This window comes from Mytilus californianus, unplaced genomic scaffold (genome assembly GCF_021869535.1).
Source record: "Mytilus californianus isolate M0D057914Y unplaced genomic scaffold, xbMytCali1.0.p SCAF_10, whole genome shotgun sequence".
Classification (NCBI taxonomy): domain Eukaryota; kingdom Metazoa; phylum Mollusca; class Bivalvia; order Mytilida; family Mytilidae; genus Mytilus; species Mytilus californianus.
This window is the reverse complement of record NW_026262582.1, coordinates 62,935,177-62,960,366: the sequence shown is the minus strand read 5'-3', so window position 1 is coordinate 62,960,366 and position 25,190 is coordinate 62,935,177. Positions and strand designations below refer to the sequence as shown.

The 25,190-nt window shown below is 32.4% G+C and overlaps 1 protein-coding gene across 2 annotated transcripts; it reads left to right on the top strand.

Annotated features, from left to right (window-relative positions):
• Nucleotides 1-714: 714 nt before the first annotated feature.
• Nucleotides 715-24,442, top strand: LOC127718366 (uncharacterized). Of its 2 annotated transcripts, XM_052224354.1 has the most exons (5): nt 715-784; nt 2,376-2,719; nt 5,277-5,506; nt 7,970-8,222; nt 18,471-24,442. In XM_052224354.1, exons 2-5 carry the CDS (start codon nt 2,503-2,505, stop codon nt 21,266-21,268), a joined length of 3,498 nt encoding a protein of 1,165 aa, XP_052080314.1. In that variant the 5' UTR covers nt 715-784; nt 2,376-2,502; the 3' UTR covers nt 21,269-24,442. The 2 variants fall into 2 exon arrangements, with proteins under 2 accessions (XP_052080314.1, XP_052080315.1); XM_052224355.1 differs by lacking the exon at nt 18,471-24,442 and having other exon boundaries at nt 7,970-12,724.
• The last annotated feature ends 748 nt before the right edge of the window (nt 24,443-25,190 follow it).

The following is a 25,190-nucleotide window of genomic DNA, read 5'->3' as shown; positions in this document are numbered from 1 at the left end:
AATTCCCATGATTCAATTTTGATTTGATAAATGTTTGGTTGTGTCGTTTTAGAGCTGAGGGGCTTGAACCCTCAGATTTACGACAACTGTCCTCTTATCGTAAACAAAATCAAACAATACACTACTGCATAGGCCAATTGATAAAATGAATCTCCCTATCATTTTTTTACTGGTTTGCCATTCCAGCGGGACATTATTTTGTCATCTGCTCGACATCAATATATTTTTCCCATAAAATTTGGGATCAATTTATTTCTTTAAGTAAAAAACCAGAACCCTCTTTTTCAGTTAAATAGTCAATCCCTTGGTGTATTGATATGGATAGTAATTCACTGGAATTGTTTGAAAAATATAGTTATCGATGCTTACATAAATATTTTACTTATAAAGACAGGAAATATGTCTATGAAACAAAAAGTTTAAATCAAACTGAAATTTAAAGTGCCCATGAACTGACTTATCATGCACAAGTGGTTTTATTCATAAAAAGTGTCCGTGTAACAAATAAAAAGTGTGCGTGTATCAGCCAAAAAGTTGCTGTGTAACACCCGTTAATGTACTGTTTTTATAACTCTTCTGGGGGCAAAAGTCGTACAAATGTGATATAGCTAAGTATTTTAAAGTATCGGCTATTTTATTATTCTGTGTTACGGTTCACGTTTAATGTTAAATACATATATTAATACCAATGATGTGGTACTTTAGATTGCTATGAATGGTCTAAAATTATTTTGAGATGAGAGGGAATCGTTTCTGATTTTGGGGTCGCCATCATATATTCAAGGTAAAGGTTACCAAATAAAACAGAACATAGTTCCAAAATATATAATTAGGAAGATGTGGTATAACTGCAAATGAGGCAACTTTCCGTCAGAGAACAACTGACACATAAGTTAACAACCATAGTTATCATTACGGCCTTCAACAATTAAACACACATACAACATAGTTGTAAATTGCCCCGAAATGACTTGTGATTAACAATTCAAATGAGAAAACTTACAGCCTGATTTATTTTGAAAAACGATATGAACGAAAATAAAATGTGATATACAGCAACAAATGACAACCACTGAATTACAGACTTGGGACAGGCACATACAGAATGTGGCAGGATTAAACACGTTAGAGGACGCACAGTCCTGTCCAAAATCTGGGACAACGATGTAACAGTTCTACATATGAACAAATTATAAACTCAGTTGATACAGACTTAGCTCATCAGTTCACACAAAAACTGACAGATCGCGGTATTAATACATCACTACAACTAGAAATTAAGTACACATCTGAGAGAACTTGTATGTACTGATGACTAGTTCAAAGTCAATGACAACGTATAAAAACTTCATGTGCAGTTTGGTTCAGACCAAACATTACATAAAGTAAACGCACGTTAACGCTGCGTGCACATATTTCGTTAGTTAACTTAAATTTTCACGTTTACTAGTAAAAGCGGGTTTACTTTAATTACGTTAATGCGGTCAAAATGGAAATTTCTAATGTCTACCCGAGTAAACGCGCGTTTACTCTGTGTCTGTTCAATCAGTAGTAAACGGGCGTTTACTTCCGAGTTCACAAGTTTATTTTTACGTGCACTTAAAAGTGACACTCGTTTACTTTTTGCGTTAACTGATTGTGTTAATTATAAAATAATCAAACTTCGTGTATATTTGTACATTTATTTCATTTTGTAAAAACGACTTTTATCTTAATATTTTATGTATATATGTTTCGAACCAAACAATTCAAAAACACTTTTAATTCGAAATATTAATTAACTTTTATTAATTGTAAAAATATCAGGTCGAATAACTTTATAAGTAGCGGATTTTCTGTATTTTTTTTTCAAAAGTTACATGTACAACTAATATCAACTATCAAATGGCTATACAATTACTCTTCTGGTCGACAAATTCCAAGAAGAGAACTTCTCATACAATGTATCTAAGACTACATTATCAATCACATGAATCAGAACAAATCCAACAGCCAACGGATTTAGTATAAAGACGTCATAAACAGTCAGAGACCCCGTGTAATGCCAACAGCATCGCTTCTGAGTGCTCAATATAACAAAAAATAGCATTGCATTCAATCATGTCTACTGGGATGAATTGTCATAGGAAATGGGAGTATAATAAATATAGAGGTCACTATGTTTTCAGACAAGGTAAATAAAGACTGAAATTATGAAATTGGTTCCAGGATGTATTATTCCTTTTGATTTTCAAGTAATTTCGTGTACGGCTAAGGTCATACATACTTACTAAGGATACATAAGCATAACAAAATATCACTGATTAAAATCATAATTGACATTAGGGTGAGAGGTTTTTATGGCTTTTTAATTGACGATTCTTCATTTTTTTCAGGAAATGTAACCGATTTCATAATGCTTATAGAAACAAGATGGTATCAAGAGTTATGTAAATTTGAAAGCTATTTTGTCTAATAGAATCCGGACGATTATTTTGAACAAGGAATAAAGAAGACCCGACTATGGCATCTCTTTCTCTAGAGGAAGAAAACTATGTTCGAATGAGTTTGCTACTGACAGGAATCTCTCCACGTGCTGTAAGAACCAAATTTGATTACGAGTTTGCTCCAGCATGTTTAGATGCCTCATTGAAGAAAGAGTATGCCAAACTGTTTGACTTAAAAAAGGAGCACAGAATCAACCAGTCACAGTGGAACCTCTTGTTTCCAAGATTTCCTGGTAAGTGCTGAAATGATATCTGATATCCTATTGAAATGTTATCAAAACGCAATGGTACTGACTTGATATTTATATCTTTTAAGGTTTATCACTGATATACATTAAATAAAGTGCATATATCAGAACTTTCAAAATTTGTTCTAAAACTATCAATGACGTCATTGTTAAAATTAATTTTCAAAATTGAAATTATCTTCCTTTGTCCATAATTGAATCAACTAAAACCAATGCTTTATACAATGCAATGTTTTATTCTGTTTTTTACTGATGTGAGAAGGCAGATGTTACCCTTCAGTGCTTACAAGAACATGCATTAATGATTATTAGTAGTCAATAAAAAGCCATGTAGATAATCTTTTCATTTTCTAATCAAATCAAATCCTAGTGCAGAAAATTCACATATTCCATTTCTGTCAACCACCAATCATGTTACAATGCCTAAAACTATATTAAAAATAATCATCCTAGATATATATGAAATATTAAGTAAACAAAAATCAATTTATGCAATTATTTGTCTGCCATTATTCGAAAATCTACATACATTTTTATATTAGTATACATGCTAGATGCTTTCATTCATATATTTTTAAGACTCTAAGTAAAAAGATTTGGACCATGTTAACCTTATATATGATACTAATTTCAGCATTTTACTTCTTATCTTAAAAGCAATAAAATAAGAATAAGACCTTTACCTTCATCAGAAAGGCTCAAACTCCGAAACATTTAAATGGAAAGAAAATAAAAATCTTAAACACATTTGAGCTTAATGACCGAAATGGACCTATAAGATAGACAGAAACTGAGCATGAGCAATAGAAGATATACACATGCGGAAATGAAGATGTGACTACAATTAGTTTACTTCATGGAACCTTTTAAAAGATACACAAGTTTTTGTCAATTAACTTAACAAGAGTGTATACGTTGAAATGTCTTGCCTGCTTTACTTACCATGATTCATTGTATATTGATAGTCCTGATTATGAGTTTCACATAAATTTATCGTTATCAATAGGAATAAGGTCATATAGACCAAGTAAGACGGAATGTACACCTTACAATTATTCCATACGCCAAATATCGTTCACTTTTTGCTTCTACATGCAGTTTACAAGAAACAAAACAAACCACAAAACTTATATTGACCAAGAAACAATAAACATGGTCAGATGAATCTTGCCAGAGAGACATATGCATGTACACCTTACAATCATTTCGTGCACCAAATGTAGTCAACCATATTGCTTAAAGTACTGTGAATTTATTATAATTTTGGGTATCAACTTTCCTAGTTTGAGTAAAAATTACATGTTCGTTTTTTAAATCGTGGATTTATGTTTTATTTTAAAAAATCGGAAAAGAATTTGAAGTCTTCAAGATTTTTGAAAATAATAATTGAAACCAAAAGGAAGTTGTAGTATGATTGCTAATGAGACATCTGACTCTCCACATTAGACCCAATGACACAAAAATTAATGACTATAGGTCACTGTGTGGTATCCAACAGTGAGCAAAGCCAACTTCATAGTTACATTATCTATAAATGGCCCCGAAATGACAAATATAAAACAATTTAAACAAAAAAACTAAAGGCCTAATTTATGTACAAATTTATGAACGAAAAACAAATATGTTACACAGACAACCACTGAATTACACACTCCTGACTCTTTTTTTATTTTGTAATTTGTAGAGCATTCCAATATTAAGTGTTCATTTTGACTTACTTCAATTGTCTTTCATTACTGACAACATTCATCATTTTCAAAAGCATTTGCTTTTAAGGTCGTCGTGTAACTATCGTGCACAAATTTTTTACTCTACAATTCCTTCAACTTGCTTGACTTCTGTATTAAACATTAAGTTAATTTGACTTATCATATATTATTTCAATGAAAGTTTGATAGTATGCATATGAATAAGATCTCAGTTTTTTCAACTGTATGTTATAACAAAAAAGTTTAACACTTAATTGCTTCATAAATTTATTTAAACATTATACCATGTAATAAAGTCGATCACATAGATTCAAAAATGATTAGATTAAACATGCTTTTGAAATAAAAGGCAGTTATTCAAATTGCGTATGCTTAAACAAAATAGTGTGTGCCGGTAACATAGAAATGTATATAGAAATAGGCTATTTTGGCAGCTTGAATTAAGATATTTTAATCAGAACCATCATAATAGCCACTTGTTGCACATTTGTAATTGGGCCATAAACATTTTTTTCGCATGAGAAATATGAGGAGATAAATTGAACATTGCATTATCGTTTGTCGTCACCGGTATTGATACCCCCTGAATAAAAGTACTTTCACAGTATCTAAGAAACAGATTTGATTAAGATAATTTAACTTTGATCAATGCACTAAGAAAACGAAGTAAAGGTGTTTCATGAGTAAGAATTTTATCAATTGATAACCATACACTTATTCAGTAAAGTGTTTAAGGCAGTTTATTTGAAAGAGTTCACTTAATTGTTTTTATTATATATCTGTTTATCATTTGTGTTTACCCTTACTACATTTATTATCGTACGTATTTTCAGATGTACCAGATTCTAAAACATTTGATGTGACTCTGATGACAACATTACTGAGGAACTTGATTCCTATGACTTCGCCACTTTGTGGATTTGACCGTTTACCTGCTGCCATGGAAACCACACCAGCTGCAGATTTAGCAAGAATCAAATACTATAGGAATTACTTGGCTCATTTGGATGATGGCAAAATAGATATTACTTTCTTCAACACTGCATGGGATGATATAACTAATGTATGTATACTTCATTTTGTTCTTCACAAATTTTATGTAATTTGAAACAAAGTAAACCAAATTCAAATTATTTGTTGTTGTCTTTATTTTATGTGTCCTTGTTCACGTTGTTGCCAGTCTGTATTCAACTTGTAAGATTGAGCATCAAATCTTTGAAAAACTTTATTTCAAACGTCTATTTTTATTTTTCCTTTTGTACCTAGAATGAGCATTATATTTTTTTTTCCTTGTTGATAATTTGCAGATGTTCCTATTGCTGTATTCATTAATGCATATAAGTACAATGCTCGATGATAGAGACCGTCCTGACATTGTATCTATCGAATTTATTTTTTAACAACATTTGCAACTTAAAGTATATATTAAATAACAGAACAGTAGATCGTTAGAAAATAATGCATCTCATGAACAATTAATTCTGTGTTTTGTTCTTGTTGTGTTCATGTATTAGTTTGCACCTGTCCTAATTTTGGAATCTGATGTTCAGTGGTTGTCGTTTGTTAATGTGATTCGTAAGTGTTTTTCGTTTCTTGGTATTTATATAGATTAGACCGTCGGTTTTCCCGTTCGAATGGCTTAACACTAGTAATTTTTGAGGCCCTTTACAGCTTGCTGTTCGGTGTGAGCCAATGCTCGGTATTGAATACCGTACTTTGACCTATATTGGTTTTCTTTTATAAATTGTGACTTGGATGGAGAGTTGACTCATTGGCACTCATACCACATCTTCTTATATCTACATTGTATTTTCAACATAGAAGCATTGACGGTTTGATTTCTGTCAGATTTGTGTCCCCTCACTTATACTAGTATATCACTGGAAAAAAAATTTTGCTTCGTTTTATTTTACTAAAAGTAAACAAAGTTTCTCAAAAAAATATTTTTAGTGCAGCAGTTTTTATAACTCTCTGTTCTCATTGAACATTTTTAAATTGTGAAAGAAGCTGAATTATATAGTTCACAATTATAATCATGTTTTTCAAAGATAAATGGATTTTTTTTAAGTGTATGGCTGATTGTGCCCCACCTTGTTTATAAAAAGTAAAATCACAAAAATACTGAACTCCGAGGAAAATTTAAAACGGAAGTTTCCTAATCAAATGGCAGAATCAAAATCTCAAACACATCAAACGAATAGATAACAACTGTCATGTGCCTGACCCAGTAGTCAGCACTTCGGTGTTGACATGAATATCAATAATATGGTCATGTTTATAAATCTACTGTTTGCAAAAGTATGAATTATTCGAAATACTAAGGATTTTCTTATCCCAGGCATAGATTATCTTAGCCGTATTTGGTACAACTTTTTGGAATGTTGGGTCCTCAATGCTCTTCAACTTTGTACTTGTTTGGCTTTCTAATTATTTTGATCTGCGTCATTGAATTGTCTTATGTAGACGAAATTCGCGTCTGGCGTATTAAATTATAAACCTGGTACCTTTGCTAACTATTTACACCACTCGGTCGATGCCACTGCTGGTGGCCATTTCGTTCCCGGAGTATCACCAGCCCAGTGGTCAGCACTTCGGTGTTGACATGAATATCAATCATATGGTCATTTTTATTAATTTACTGTTTGCGAAAGTATGAATTATTCGAAATACTAAGGATTTCTTATCCCAGGCATAGATTACCTTAGCCGTATTTGGCCCAACTTTTTGAAATTTTAGGCCTTCAATGCTCTTTAACTTTGTACTTGTTTGGCCTTCTAATTATTTTGATCTGAGCGTCACTGATGAGTCTTATGTAGACGAAATTCGCGTCTGGCGTATTAAATTATAAACCTGGTACCTTTGCTAACTATTTACACCACTGGGTCGATGCCACTGCTTGTGGCCATTTTGTTCCTGGAGTTTCACCAGCCCAGTAGTCAGCACTTCGGTGTTGACATGAATATCAATAATATGGTCATTTTTATATATTTACTGTTTGCGAAAGTATGAATTATTCGAAATACTAAGGATTTCTTATCCCAGGCATAGATTACCTTAGCCGTATTTGGCACAACTTTTTGGAATTTTGGGTCCTCAATGCTCTTTAACTTTGTACTTGTTTGGCTTTCTAATTATTTTGATCTGAGCGTCACTGATGAGTCTTATGTAGTCGAAACACGCGTCTGGCGTATTAAATTATAAGCCTGGTGCCTTTGATAACTATTGGCACAGGCATTTTCATATAGGTTAGTCCCTTCTGAACCTGCAAGTTTGATTCAAATCATCAAGAATTCAAAAAAGGGAATATCTCATACAATTAATGCAATAGTATGATAATGATATATTCGCAACATGTATTATTGCGATTTCAAAAACATGCAGATTTTAGAATACGAGTTCTTACTATTGCGATACTCCGCCTGTCGCATTTTGCATTAGTAAAAACCTCGCAACATTTGTTTTAGTTTACAGTATTATGTACATACAACTATAGATTAATAGTGAAGTTTCATCGTATATTTCACAGGCAATAGAAAGATTATGTGGACAGCAAATGAAACAGGAATGTGTTCATATGAAAACCAAACCTTTAGATCAAACCAACCAAGAAATTATGATGGACATCAAGCATTCTAATAATGAAATACGGGAGCTCAAAGAATCAATTGAAAGTCTGAAGCGATCACACACTGAAATGATACAATCTCATGAAGTTGTAGCAAAAGAAATGGAAGAAATAAAATTATCACAGAAGGATACAGTTCCTTTGAATATAAGAGGTAACAGTTGGTTTTAAGTGACATAGGGTCATCTACTCCTTCAATGTTTTAAGAGATCAGATTTTAAATTTATTTCTTGGAATTAGATTAACCATCCCTCGAAATTCGAAAAATGCGAGACATATGGAATACAAGTACGCATCGACAGCGTGAAGTATGTGTATAAAGCTATATATTTTCAGATGGTAGAAAACATGGATGATTCATACATTGTATAAATATATCTTATGTTATGAAGTTTTTGTCTATCATACGTCCGTTGCTTGACCTCATTTCATGGTTATATTATTAAATATTTTTCTTTATCATGTGAAATAATACTCACTTATTTAGGAATATGACAGTTGTTATCCACTCGTTTGATGTGATTAAGCTTTTGATTTTGCTATTTGCTTAGGGACAATCCGTTTAGAATTTTCCTCGGAGTTCGGTATTTTTTGTTATTTTACTTTTATTACGAGTACGTTAGAATAACAACATTTGGTATATCACTTCCTCAAAAGAATGTTAATGGTTAATAAAGAAGGCGAGACTTACCAGCGTGTGGACTCTTGTTGTTGGGTTTTTGTTTTTTTTTCTTATCTATTTGACAGGTGTACATGTATTTCCAGTGTGGTGTATCTGACCTTGTCCTCATTTTCTTGGATCATGTTAAGTTTATATGATAGTTGTAGTAAAGCTTTATGTTTTGGACTATCAACATAATGTCAATGGTTAGTAAAGAAGGCGAGACATTTCAGCATGTGCACTCTTGTTGGTTTATTTTTTTATTTATATAAATATATATATATCTATTTGCAGTAATTATATAAGTTAGAGAGAAAATGTGTAAAGCAAATATGTTAAGCAAGATAAGATACATAAATAAGTCAAGTTGGCTAAATTATCAATTGACTGTCTAGCTTGTTTTTTCTGACCTGTGTATGTGATACTTGTATTGAAACTTAGACTACATGTATCAATATTAAATCATTCAATGACAACAGTCAGTAAAGTAGGCAAGAACTTTTTGCGTGTGCAATTTTTGTCAATTTATTGGTTTTTGTCGACTCTGCAACATTTATGTCGCGAAAGCGAGACATAGCGATCCTATATTTGTGGGAGTTGGGGGCTTCAACTTTCAGATTCAGACTGTGGTTAAAGTTTTTTAGACCCGATAACTTTTTCAAACCTTCATGGAATTTATGAAATGTGGCAGAAGCTTGTTTATTACCAAAATACAGTATCCAGAGCAAAATTTTGAAAAAATATTTATATTCATTTTTCCGTATTTTACTGATTAATGGACTTTTTTCTATCTTACAGTAAACATTCATATTCAGTCTGAGGTTAAAGTTTTCCAGTCATCAATAACTTTGACAAACCGTCATAAAGTTAAATTAATATACAAATAAGTCACCCGACATTGTTATGCATATTGTAATATTGAAATTTTATCACTTGAGTTATATAGGTTTTTTTTTGTTTGTTTTTGTTTTTTTATATACTGTTTTGTTTTATTTTGTTCTTTGTTGTTTGTTTCAACTTGTATAGCCACAAACACTGTAAATATTTAATTTTCGGCAATGTTGACTTATTTGTATATCATTCATATTATGTTTAAGGCATATGCTTAAGAAACAAGGGCGCATAATTATTCAGCCAATTACAATGCGTTGCCTATAATAGGCATTCACTATTAGCGGGAAAATCACTATCATCATGAAATCAGTTACGCGAATTAGAAAGTATTCGCAATGGAAAAGAATAAATTTTATATGCAGGCACAAGAAATCTACTGCAATGTCATAAAATTGGAGGTACACTAAGACTGTTTACTTTTATATTATCAATAAATTCGAAGATGACAGTCACCCGTATAGTGTTTTGAAGTACTACAGGAATAGCTGCACAACAATGTTGCATTAGAAAATAACAATACTTGTATCGTAACTTAGAGCTTAAAAGGGAAATGCGATTTCTAACAACAACGCTTTCTCTTTCTAGCTAATAAATGAGCACATAGTCCGCAGTTGTGTCTGTTGAAATCGACTATGTACTACTTCAAGAAATTTATATCGAGATAGCATGAAAAGGAAATCCACAGTAAATTGTTTTCTATGAACATTTGTTTTACCTAGTAAATTGTCTATGTTTTTTATCACTATCCATTTTATGCTAACTTAACCAATAATTGAATGATTTCACTTCGTTTTTATCGAATTACACATTTAGTTTAGGGAGTTATTTGAAAATTTTCAGGGAGTTCCATGGAAACCTTTGTCTTGCCTTCGAATGCTGCTGTCAATATAAAAGTGTAATGTTTACATAAAAAGTACATTGTTAATGTGGTGGGGTTAAACGTGCTTGAAGGCGCCACTCTACCCTAAACTGGGACAGGGTTTCCGTATGAAGAGTAATAGGCTGTACAAATATACATATCATTTTTTTAATTTTTTTATTGCTTAGTCCTTTGATTTATGGCAATGTCTTGTTTTGTCCCAACAGTATTGCGAATTGGGATCAATATCAGTAACAGTTTATTCTGTATTATTCTAAAGTCAGCAAGTGTGCTGCATAATGCTAAATTTTCTTGTATAGTTGTATCTATTGTATCGTTTTTTTTTTTGTACTGATCATATTACATTTCTTACATTTTGTTTGATAGTTACTTATAAATTTTGAGTTAATAGCCCAAACATTTAGTTTGGATGGGAAAAAAGTAGTATAAACTGACCAAACTTAAGGACCTATTAATGAAGACATGGAGGTGCAAGGTCTCCTTTGATATGATACTTATCCTTGAGTGTCAGGAGGTTATTTATTGTTCGAATGCACATCTGGTGCAGTACAATCTATGTTATTAATGGAGACAAGATGCTACAAATGTAACAAAAGTAAATGGGATTTTAACTGTATGATTGATATTAATTAAGTTGAAATCACAAAATAAATTAATCGCCTAAATCTAACTAAGATAAACATGTCAAACATTACTAATCAATCGCTTGCATTTAACTGATAAACTGCATCATTTGACTAAGTCTAACGAACCTAGCGGTCAAACTCTGTTATATCAGACCTGCTTGTTTTGTGAATATTCTTAAAATTAAGATTTTATTTTATTCATTGTTTATACATTAAAACATTGTTTTTCTTCTCACAATAAATACCGATAAATAACTAACAGAATATTTGAAATATAGTCCAATCTTGTGAGTGATATCATTATATTTTGAAGATAAAATTGTAAAAGGTACAGTTTTTTTCTCAAATAACGTGAGTACGTTAGGCAAGGAAAATTTTTGCGTTCGTATCATTTTATTGCGATGTCTGCGCCGTTGTCCGAGGACATTTGGTTTAATAACTTGAGTATAAGTGTATGGATAACCTTTAAATTGTAGCACAAGGTTCCATACCACCCTAGGAAGGTTGGGGTTGCTTTTTGGGTGTATTGTTCTAGCTGTTGAAAAAGGGGCCAAACACAAGCATTTTTCTTGGTTCAAGACAATGACTTGTGCTAAAGTGTATGGATCTCTATGAAATAAGCACAAGGTTCCATACTTCAAAAGAAAAGTTAGGATTGATTTTGGGAATTATGGCCCAAACAGTTAGGGAATAAGGGGCCAACAAACTTAGATTTTTCTGGTATCTAGACAATAATTGAGTATAAGTCATTGGATCTCTATGAAATTGTACCACATGATTTCATACCTCAAAAGGAAGTTTGGGATTGATTATGGGGGTTATGGCTCAAAATAGTTAGGAATTAGGAGCAAAAAAAAAGAGCAAAAAAATACTAGGAATTTCTGGTTTTTGGACAATAACTTGAGTATAGGTCTATGTATCTCTATAAAATTGTACTATAAGGTTCCATACCATAAAAGGAAGGTTTGAATTCTTGAGGTTCTGGAGGATTTGGAATTTGGGTCCTGTTTTTGAATTGGTCCATATTAAGGTCCAAAGGGTCTAAAATTAAATTTTGTTTGATATCATAAAAAACTAAATTATTGGTGTTCTTGGATATGCTGAACCTAACCGTGTATTTATTTTTTTTTCAATTTTAGGGACCGTTTTCAAGTTGGTCAAAATCAGGGTCCAAAAATTAAACTGTTTAATTTCATCAAAAACTGAATATATGGGGGTTTTTTTATATGCTTTATCCAACCGTGTACTTAGATTTTTGATTTTGGACCCTGTTTTCAATTTGATCAACATTGTGGTCCAAAGGGTCTAAAATTAAAATTTGTTTAATTGTAAGAAAAAAAATAAGGAATTTCAGGGGTTCTTTGATATGATGAATCTAAAGATGTATTTAGATTTTTGATTTTGGGCCCAGTTTTCAAGTTGCTCCAAATGGGGTCCAAAATTAAACTTCGAGTGATTTCCACAAAAATTAATATATGGGGTTCTTTGATGTGCTGAATCTAACCATGTATTTAGATTTTGGATTTTTGGCCCCGTTTTCAAATTGGTGCACATTGAGGTCCAAAGGGTCTAAAATTAAATTTTGTTTGATTTCAGCAAAAATTAAATTCTTGAGGTTCTCTAATCTAATTTTAGAGAAGAATTTATGAATACACATATGTATTACGTAAAATTTACTGTTAATTATTAGATATTTAAAAAAATAATCAAAGCTAAGTTTTATATATTTTTTTAAAGACAATAATGAGGAAAGATATTTTGAAAACTATTTTGTGTCATTTTTTTGGTTAATTGTTTTGAAGAACTTCATCCTCATGTTCATAGTAGGTTTGTTTTTTGTTCTGTATAAGTTTTTTTTTAGAATGCTATATATGCATATATATATATATATATATATATATATATATATAACCAGTCTAAAAGGGTACAACATCACCAAAAAATGACAATAAACGAACAAATGTAACTATAAATATATTTTGGATAACAGACATCCTTCATCAGTATGAGCACGATGTAAAATGAATCAGAACAATCTATTCTGATTATTAAAAAATTGAAAACAACACGTTTAATAATTTCATGCGTCCGAAGCGCTTTTCTGGATTTACCTTCATCAGGAACGCTCAATGCCAAACATTTGAAATCCGAGGGATGTATAAGTACCGAAACAGTTGAATAGCTATATGCAATTATATCTATATATTAAACTATAGCAATCTATATAAAATGTCTGAATAATAGCCAACGATAAATCTTACGGGGCGATGGATCATATAGTTATGATACAGTACATTACAAAATATAATATATAATAAGCAAGTCTAAAAGGGTACAACATCACCAAAAAAAAAAATCATGAACAAATATTAAATATTTCGGATAACTAATATCCTTCATCAGTAAGATGTCAAATAATTCTTATCTTGACATGTGGTAGTCAAACTGAAATAATAATCTTGATCGTCATACAAATTATCATGAACCAATACGCTAGTAAATGTTTTCAATATTGATGTTTGGGAGGAGGAATAAATTCCTTAAAACTGTAATAATCCTGTACTGAAGCTTGAGTTACAGGAAACAAGTGATCGTTCTATGTTTTTTTCATTAATGCCCCCTGGGGAAACTGTCCTTAACTTCCCCGAGCAAGTCTGTCGGCCCTTGACCAACCCTCGTTGTGGTCTATGATGGTAATGGTAAGGTTTTTGAGATCAGCTTGGGGGTGCCAAGGTGATCTCAAATTACGACTTACGGGGAGGTCGGGCTTGCAGGTGTAGTCACTTCGATGACCATTCATGCATTTGTTGAATGGCTGTTCTGTCTCTCTGGTATCTCTGGTTTTGGTAAATCACTGAATCAACTGATACCAAAAGTCAACATTTGTTTATTTTATGACTTTTTAATCCTTCTCCAATTTTCTAGTATTTGCGGAAAATAAATTTTAAAACTGCTCCTTGTCTTTATACTTAATATATCTGATTTATAAGTTTAGGTTTAATAAAGTTTACTAAAAAAATACATCGAAAACAAGAAGAAGAGAAAAAATTATATCTAAAACAAAAAAAAAGAAAACACATAATTTGCATGATGTCATAAACCTAAGCTACGTTGCCTTGGAATATTGATATTTTGGATAGTGATTAATTATTTTACACGTCATAGGTTTCTGACACAGAAAACAACTTTTAAACAGTTCTGTTACTGAAGATAATTTCAATAAAATTTGATTTTTGATGAAATCAAACAAAGTTTAATTTTGGACCCATTGGACCTCAATGCAGGTACAATTTGGCTGTTTAAAATATTAACCTCTTATGATTTTTCCCGTGGTAAATATAATGGTATATCAAAGAAGACTCCGTATACTTATAGCCAATAAGAAAATGCTCAATGTAACCGTGTATTAAAAGAGGGACGAAAGATACCAGAGGGACGGTCAAGATTCTGGATATTGGACCATAATAAGTGAAAGTCCAACTTCAAAATTTTTCAGTTCTTTGGCCACATTTATCCTGTGTCAAAAACCTTTCATGTGTCAAATACTTAAATTCATTCCAAATTTAGAGCTGTATCAAGCTTGAATGTAGTGTCCATACTTGCCAAACCGTTCAGAGTTTGACCTCTGCGGTTGTATCAAGCTGCGCGCCACGGAAATGTTATTAAAATTACCTTCAGTAGCAGACCTGTTTAAAGTTAATTTTCCACCTGTCATAAAACAGTCCTAGGACAAATTCTGCTTTTGTATTATGGCATTCATTAAATCTGGTACTGGTTAGATTTGACCTGTCAAAATGTCTGGTAATAAAGTGTGAGAAAAACTTAGAAAGTTTTAGAGTTTTCTATATATTCCTGAGATAAAAAAGGATGGTGTATTGACCAATGCAAAAGAGGGGCGAAAGATACCAGAGGGACATGCAAACTCATATGTCTTAAATAAACAGACAACGTCATGGTTAAAAAATAAAAAGACCAATTATAGACAAACAATAGTACACAAAACACAACATAGAAAACTAAAGACTGGGCAACACAAACCCCACCAAAAACTTGGGGTGATCTCAGATGCTCCGGAAAGGTAATCAGATCCTGCTCCACATATGGCACCCGTCGTGCTGCTCATTTTATTACAAACCCGGTAATAAGTCTAATTCGGTAGGTCACATTCGTGAAAAGGGTACGGGATTGTAGTTACGACATTAGGAACATATCCGTTATCATCTGTGAAACGGATATTCCATAACGGTCAACCAACTTACGAAGGGATGACATCAACTTCACCAATTGGAATTCTTGGTTTGATAGCTTCCTTGTGAGCAGCAACCCTCTATCAAAGAAATCATGATAGAAAATACAAGCCCTGGAATATCGTATCAACTTGGAGATATATACTCCATATGCAGGCGCTGCTGATGTGTTGCTACATAGAAATGGAAAGTGCACAATTGGGAAGCTAAAATCATCTCTTTTGTCGTAAAGTTTTGTTTTCAACTGACCCTCATTGTCAATTTCTAGATGCAAAGTTTTGGAGAATAGGCTTTTCCTCAAAAACTATACGAGTAAAGCTACTACCTATAATGGTTATATTATTTTCAAAACGGTTGATTTATTTATTTTCGTACTTTCGTTTTTGACACGCATGGTAAAGTCGACGTGTTTGCAATTTTATTTCACATGTTATCGTGCTTGAAGATCATTATTCACCCTGTTTCCTTAAAATTGATAAAAAACAACGCGGAGCTGAAATGACGATTTATTTCATGTTTGTCCGTTATACCCCCTTTTTCGAAATTATATGACGATGGCACATATTGTATGTTTAAACCAGCTGAGCAATAATGTTTTGAACTAAGATTTAAGAAATGATGACAAAGTAGCATACCAAAAATATTGTTAGTAAGCTGAAATATATATATTTTTTTACATATCTATGTTTTGTAAGATATTTTTTTTTCCCGACCGACCGACCGACCGGACTTTTTCATGTGAAAAATCCGTAAAACAACAAATTAAAATAAAATGATGAAAGTGGTAAGGCATTAGCCAATTTCAAGGTTAATCGACATTTAACTTGCATTTCATGAAAATTTCAGAAGTCAGTCCAAAATTCAAAAACTGTAGTAGGTATGTATGAATGAATGATTCTTATTATAAACAAAAATATAGTTTGGTAGAACATTCGCGTCACGAAAGTTGAAAGCAATAAAGATAATGAGGCCAGGTGCATGGATTGTCATCTAATTATTGTCCAGTAATAAACACTCTACAAGGGAATAATCTATTATTGTTTCTTCGGGAGTTATACGCTTCCGCACATATATTTGCCTCCACCTTTAGCCTAGTAAACGTGATGCCCCTCTGGGAATTGTAAAAGATTGTAAAAATGCTTTCTTTTGGATAAGTCTTTTATTGATATAAAGTTAACATCCGTACTACTCACTAGACAGGACTCCTGTCAGATTTAATTCTTTTACATGTGGGTGAAAGATTAAAGTCACAAAAACATTAACTATGATAAATTAGAGGTAATAGTAGTTTACAAATGTTTAAATCTATTTAGATGATAGAAATCAAGGTTAAAAAGTTAAGAACTTGGATAAACGCAAGAACTCCAACATCAGCAAGATCAGTAAGACTGGGTATATTGACAGGGTAAATTTTTTCTATTGTATGTGCATAACCCGTCATGCGAATCCAGGTCTTGACAAAATGTCGCAATAGGGAGTTGTATACGATCGGTCAATATACTGATAAGACATATAAACTGTTATTTAAAGATCTACGACCGTGAAAGCATGTTGCAAGTCAGGTAGAACACAGTCGCCGCGTATTGATCAACCAATTTGAGATGATCACTTTCAAACGCCGAATTCAGTCTTTCTTCCCAGTAAATCTACTTTCGCGTTTTTCTGTCAGAAACACATCTCTGTTATCGAAGTCCGTATAGTTTGAATAGAATTATAGGTACCAATTATACTGCCAAAGATGAGCATTTCGACAATTGATATCTCTTCAGTGATGCTTGAGATTCAAATATTTGAAGATTCAAAACCTGATACAACCATTGAACGGTACTTTAAACCAAAAACCAAAACAAGCTAAAAAAGTGAACATACATGAGCGTAACGTATTTTTTGAGATATTAAACTCCATATGATGATGAAAAATATGAAGTTGATAATTGTAAAGGAAAAATCATCACGTTTGTCATTGTTTATAATTTGAAGTTGTCCATCTGTTTTAAGATCAAGGAAACAATCATAATACCAAGCAGACTTTCTAGTTTTCATATCAACCGTATTCTCAAGTTTACTGGGATGTATGAGGTGCAATCACTCACTGAAATCTGGTTATGAGTGACAGGACATCATCAATATATTTCAAAGTGAAAGAAAAGTATTAGCCAAGATGCTTCGATTTTATTTGTTTGGGAATCTTTTGTATGAGTACAAAAACAAGACGGCCTATAAGGGTATATAGTAAGTTCCAACTGGAAAAAAACGACTGTTAATGAACTTTTTCCATTGTTCATTGATGAATATAAATGTTTTATGAAACATATGGAATGAACTATAAGACCTTCAAACTTTTGATTCTCCTCACCGTAGGCAACGTGGCATTCGGTGTTACCCTTGACCGTTCATCCGTCCATTCCATTTTCGTATTAAACAGCACTCTAACTTAAGTTTGCTTCATGCAATTTTGATAACACTCATACATAATGCAAAGAACCAACACCAGAAGATAGAGTTCGATTTTTGGCAGCGAGTTACTTCCCGTCCTAGAGTTATGTCCCTTTATAACTTAGAAAATTGCAAATTTTTTCGTTTCCGCACTCTAACTTTAGTCTTTCTCATCCAAATTTTACGAAATTCTTACACTATGCTAAGAACCCAAACTTGCAGACAGAGTTTGAATTTGGATAGCGATTCACTTGCCTTCTAGAGTTATGTTCCTTTATAACTGGAAAAATTTCAATTTTTATCTTTTCCGCACTGTAACTTAGGTTTACCTCACCCAGAACTTTATGAAACGTTATGCTTAAAACAACAAACATAGACAGAGTTCGAATTTGAGTAGTGAGTCATTTATTGTTTTGGAGTTATACCCCTTTTTAACCAGGAAAATTGCAAAGCTGAGCAGGGGCATTTGTATCCTCATTATATTCTGTCATATTCAAGTAAACAGGTGAGACATTTCACCATGTACTTGTACTCACTTTCTGAAAAAGTTGGGTTTTTTTTTCTAAAACCAGGAACGCAACTTATTTGCTTCGCTTAATAAACAATATTGAATATCCGAATGGTAAAGAAAAGTGATTCTCCTTTCTTCTCATTGTAGCTCAACATAAACAGGAAATAAGCGAGTGGGAGCTAGATCAGACTGACTTTCTTGTAACCAGAGCAACACTTCACATACTTGGATCCTTACCATTAAATAACTGCATTGTAATAACAGGGAGCTCTGGCTGCGGAAAATCTTCAAATATACATCATGTTGCCTTACACTTACGTGACAAGTATGAATATGAGATAGTTCCTGTTTTAACAGGACCGTCAGATATAATAAATTATTATGATGAAAATAATAAACAAGTATTTGTCGTAGATGACATTTGTGGGAAGGAAACAATCAACATACAGAAATTACAGTTATGGAGAGATTATTCAGAAAAAATGGAAAAAATATTTAAAACTGTAGAAAATGAAACTTGTGGCACTGTTTCACGTGTATCAGGTTCAAAATTACTGATTTCATGTAGATTGCATATATATAAAGAAGCACAATTTCAACTAGTCAAGCTACTTACAGAAAAAGAATGCAATATATTATCACCAGGACTGTGCCTACTGCAAGAGGAAAGAAAGTTAATGGTGCAAAAATACCTACCAAATGCCATAATTGAAATTGTAATGGAAGTTGAGGAGAACGTTGATTTCTTTCCATTACTCTGCAAAATGTCAAAAAACAAAACGTCGGAAGAAGTCGTTAAACTTTTTACAGCTCCCGTGGACAGCATTATGAATAACATACGCCACATTATACTGGAAAACAAGACACAATTCTGCGCTCTTGTTGTATGTATATTGTATGATGATGGATTTAATACAGATTGGTTAAATCTAAATTTAATCTCAGAGAAAAAGATGAACAAACTTGAAGATATTTTAAGAGAATTTGAAATAGATTTGTCCAAAGAAATGGCAAGAAATGCTTTAAAAGCTGGTTTTACTACATTAGTGGGTACCTATCTGAGAAAAAGAGGTACAGAGTACTGGATAATACATGACAGAATTCTTAAAATGGCAGCTATAATCTGTGGCCAGTACCTTACAGAATGTTTTATAAAATATGCTCCTTTTATATTTATTCGTGATCACTTCATCTTGGAATCTATTAGCACTGGAGTACCTACAAATCCAGATTTTATTATTCTATCTGAAGACAAAGTGGATATATATTTTGAAAGATTATTAAGTGACTTAAAAGAATCCATCATTACAAGCACTTTTCATAATAAACAATTAATATATCAGCCGTTTAGAGAAAAAATAATTCGAATATTCGGAAGGAGTGATGAATCAAAACAAATATTAAAGGATTTTGACCCCAAAGGTAACAAGATGAAAACAGATGAGTTTTTCTTGGATTGGTATAATAGGTTAACAACACCTTTAATAGAATCAGTATCATATGGTTACTATGATCTGGTTCACTTTCTGATAGATTCTGTTAAATGTGATATGAACGACAGAGACCAAAGAGGTAGGTCACTTTTATATATGGCATCTGAAGGACGAAACTTAAATATAGTTAAACTGTTATTACAGAACAAAACTGATATGTTTAATTGTGAAACGTCTAGATTTTGTCCGCTCTATGTAGCTTGTGCAGAAGGATGTACAGATATTGTGAATTTGTTTCTGCAGAACAACGTCTATCAGTATGACAGCGTTAGATCATCTCTTATGGAATGTTTAAAAGGACATACAGATACAGAGCATTCATATATCTCTCCTGATATGTGTCGAAGTAATCAAGTTAGAGGGTATTTTCAAAGAGGTAGAGAGTCTCGTTACAGAGATGGAGAGTTTCCTTTCCAAAGTCACCAAAGTAGAGATTCTCCATTGTGTGTTGCATGTAAAAGAGGTCATATAGACACAGTGAAATTATTACTGCAGAACAACGCTGATGTCTCTATGTGCAACAGTAAAGAAGAGACACCATTGTTCACGGCCTGTAAAGGAGGCCATAAAGATATAGTTAAATTGCTTCTGCAGAACAATGCTGCTGTATCTCAACTAAGCAGATCTAACAATATAAACAATTCTTCATTGCATGCAGCCTATAATGGAGGACACACAGATATTATGGAAATGTTACTGCAGAATAATGATGTGAGCTGTGATTTTAACGAATTTGAAATATTTTTGACATTGTGGGTAGCATGTGAAAAAGGACATACTAAATTAGTGGAACTTTTACTAAAGAAAACAGTTGATATAAATCGTTGTGACCTTACTAAAAAAAGGACTCTTTTGCATGTTGTCTGTGTAAGAGGCCATGCAAGTATAGTGAAACTGTTACTTAAAAACAAGGCTGAAATCTCTAAGTGTAATAGTGATGGAGAATCTCCATTATATGCGGCTTGCGCAAATGGCAATACAGATATAGTGCTGATATTGCTGCAGAACAAGGCTGATATCTCTCAGTGTAAAAGTGATGGAGAATCTTCATTATATGCGGCTTGCGCAAATGGCCATGGAAACATAGTGAAAATTTTGCTGCAGAACAAGGCTGATATCTATCAGTATAAAAGTGATGGAGAATCTCCATTATATGCGGCCTGCGCAAATGGCAATACAGATATAATGCAGATATTGCTGCAGAATAAAGCTGATATCTATCAGTATAAAAGTGATGGAGAATCTCCATTATATGCGGCTTGCGCAAATGGCCATGAAAACATAGTGAACATTTTGCTGCAGAACAAGGCTGATATATATCAGTATAAAAGTGATGGAGAATCTCCGCTGTATGTGGCCTGTAAAGGGGGCCATACAGATATAGTTAGCATACTGCTGCAAAACAAGGCTGATATATCTCAGTGTAAAAATAACGGAGAATCGCCATTTTAAGCGGCTGGTGCAAATGGCCATACAGACATAGTGCACATATTGATGCAGAACATGGCTGATGTCTCTTAGTGAATAGTAGTTAAGGGTGTCCATTGTATAGGACACGTGAAGTAGGGCACTTAGATGAAGCGAAACTTTCTGCAGTACAGTATACACTCAGTGTGCGGCAAGCGAGGAGTCTCTATTTCACGTTGCAAGAGGCATCAGGCAATACGTCGTTTGGTCTAAGCATGAACATTTTGAATTGCGGTCATCGTAACATGTTTTTGTAATAGTGATTCTATTAAACATCATCTCATTTTTGAAGAAGCATATAAGCATGATAAGGGGATACAAGTGGATCGCATTGAAATTGTACAATCATTAATTGCATGGAATACTGATGTAAAGTTATGTAGTAAAAAAGGTCACACACCTCTACAAATTGTGCATCTCTTCTAGGAACATTTCAAACATGTCAACATGAAACGTCATTTATATTTATAGGATAACGGCTACATAATAAATGTTGTAAAAATTGTTGATAAATATTTTGTTTGTATAGACATGTTAGAAAGAAAAGAGTATATTTTGTTTGTCAGTATAAAGTTATAAACATGTTATAGTACATAGCTTCTGATAATTGTCAAGGTTTCGATAACATTTTATTTCCTTTCCTGTTAAACTTAGCCCTTTACCATTTGAAAATTTTTCTCTATTTCTTATATGTCAGCCCTTAGCACCATAGCATCACATTTTTGTCTTAAACACATCAGATGCAGTAAAAGGGGTGTCGTTTAATATAATGATGGTCAAGCCTTTGCTATAACTGTTATATTCAAATATTGTCCTCTGTTCATTTATATGTTACCAGCTTTGACTGTTATCATCTGAATATATGTATATGTCTGTCCCAAAAAGAATTATGTGTCTATGGCAGGCCTTTGATAGTCTCTGTTAAATGCAGTCATCATTTTTCCAATTAATAGCTTAACTTTTGTGTCTAAATCTGAGCATAGACCACTATTTTATGTCTATACGGCTTGCCGTCATAATGATTTAAACATTACATTAATTTTTCAGTCAGTTAGTCCGTCTGGTTCTAGCCCTTGTCATCGCAACTCCGTTGAAACCACACAACAGAATTTCGTGAAACTTTGTAGTTAATCAAGACATACTATGTAGACGTGCATAGCAACAGGAAGTTATGATTAAATTTTTTTCTAAGAGTTAGGCCCTTTGAACTTATAATTTTGGACTAAATATTCTACGGCAAAAGTTTGTGATCGCAATCCCTCTGAAGCCACACAAAACATTTGATGAAACTTTGTAGATGATAAGGATATACTATAAAGATAAGCATATCGACAGGAAATTACAATTGATAGTTTTTTCTAGGAATTGTGTCCCTTTGAACTTATAATGTTGACCATGATGTACTATTGCAACAGTTTGTCAGCGCAATCTCCAAACCACACAACAACTTTGTAGATGTATTAAGTAGTGCATATAGATAGACAATTTTGATTCAATGATTTTCTAGGAGTTATGCCTTTTATGCCTTTTTAAACGCAGAATTTTTACATAAATATACTATTGCAACAGCGCAACTTCTCTAAAAACACAACAAAATTTTTTGAAACTTTGTAGTTTGTGAAAACATAATATGTATATGTGCATATCCACAAGAATTTTTTATCAGTCGACTTTTGTAGGAGTTATGAGTCTTTGAACTCAAGAATGTGTTGAGATTTTGTTTGCCCAGTAGCAATGTTATGTTAGCGTGCTTTCAAAGGTTCTTTAATCTATTTTTACAGTTTGTTTCACTTAAGTTTTTCAAAATGGAATTAAGACCACAGAAATTTCAATATAAGTCATTTCAACTACTCTTCACATTTTTCAGAAACATCCTTTTGATTAAGAATATATATGCATTTCTATTTGATAAGCCTATTATAAACAATAAAGTGTAGAAATTAAATGATATAATCATGAGATTGATTAGTCTAAATTGAAAACAACGTTCAAACCTATGATTTCGTTGGATAAAAACCGCAATTTTTATACGTGTGCATGTAAAACAAATTTCTTGGTAGAGGGGTCTAAATACAGCATAAACAACATTTTCAAAAGACGAAAAATATTGATATACATATACAGTTCACTTTTGGAAGATAATTGTTAAAGTAATAAATAAAACGAACAAAAATAGAACCGAAATAATAAGTTAAGGTTTTCGTCACATTCATCCATATGCAATACATTTATATATGTCTTAAGCTTCATTTAAAAAAGATATAACTGTCACATGTGATCTTCCATATTTGGCCATTATGTTTAAAAAGGTTCCATTTTGTAGTCTATTAACTGAAAATTCAAGAATTCAACATATCAAATTTACCACTGTATTGGATTATAAAAGCTACTATATCTACAGATGCTATTTTTACTTACAAAAGTTCCTCAGACAGTAGAACATGACACTCTACACCTTACTGTAAATAGTATAGTGGTATTCGATTATTGATTACTCTTGCTTCCTAGTACATGTAATGTAACAATATTAACTGTATTGTATGTAAATGTAAATTAAATGATGAGTGTATAAATCAAAGTTAACTATTTGAATTTCTTTTACCTGTTAAGTTATGCATACAATACTCCGGGTGCGGGAGTTTCTCGCTGAATTGAAGACCCATTGGTGGCTTTCGGCTGTTGTCTGCTCTATGGTCGGGTTGTTGTCTCTTTGACACATTCCCCATTTCCATTCTCAATTTTAATACAATCAGCAGCTAGAGGGACAGACGAAACATAAATCAATTGGCAGAAATTTGTATATATTTCTTTTTAATTTAAAAAGCAACATATGTAATTGGAAAAAAATATATAATATTTATTATGATTTCAAATAACTAATGGTATTGAACATGTTTCAACCTTTAATCAAAATTGTGATATATATGTTCGATCCATAGCAATGATAACAATGATTGATACTGTAAATTCTACAGTGAATTGTGTCCAGAGCCTTTGAGGACTCACGATTTTGTACTGATTAGACTGATTGAAAATAGTATTTATGTACTGAATCATGTTATGAGTGTATATAATTTTTTTTATAGTATGTTCTTGTTTGACAATATTTTTCATTTACATTATTCATATTTATAAAGTAATATATTAGGTGTACTAGTATGACATTCGTTCTTTTGTTTGCCTGATTTATATTCACTTGCAACAAGCTCGATAGTATCGTGGTAATACGGTTGATTTAAATGTGTGAGGTTGTAGATTCGATCTCCGGCTGGGTTAAACCAAAAACTTCAAAACTTGTATTTGCTGCTACTTCCCTTAGCATGTTGCATTAAAAATTTAAAGAAAGAAAGGATAGCTCGTAGACATAATAATATTTCCTGGTAAGATAATATATGTCTTCTTTAGGACAGTTACCTTACGAGGTAGCATGGTATAAATAGGACTCCACATTTTGGTCAAGAACAAAGAGGGATCCATTGTTACGGCCAGAAATCACCTTTAATTGCAACCAACAACAGACACAAATCAATAATTAAATTTAACAAGATTTATTATTCACAAGTTTACAAGAAGTATTACACAAATAGAAATGTTAACTTAACTGTCAAAATATAAGTTCGATCCTTTGTCTTTTCTTTATCCGGAATCCTTCTCGTAACTGTACGGAGTATTTCCAATCTAGTATGATGTAGTTAACGTAAATAAAAATGTCAATCCAACTGAGAGAACTTATGAGAATATTAATGTCTCATCCGAAAGTTTAACTTTAGTGTCTGTATATATATATATATATATAGTTGTCAGAAAATAGAAATCTCTCGAACACTGTAGAAGTGAAACTCCCAGAAAACTGTAGAACGGAAACTTCTAGAATACGGTAGAGGTTTTAATCACACATCGTAGATTA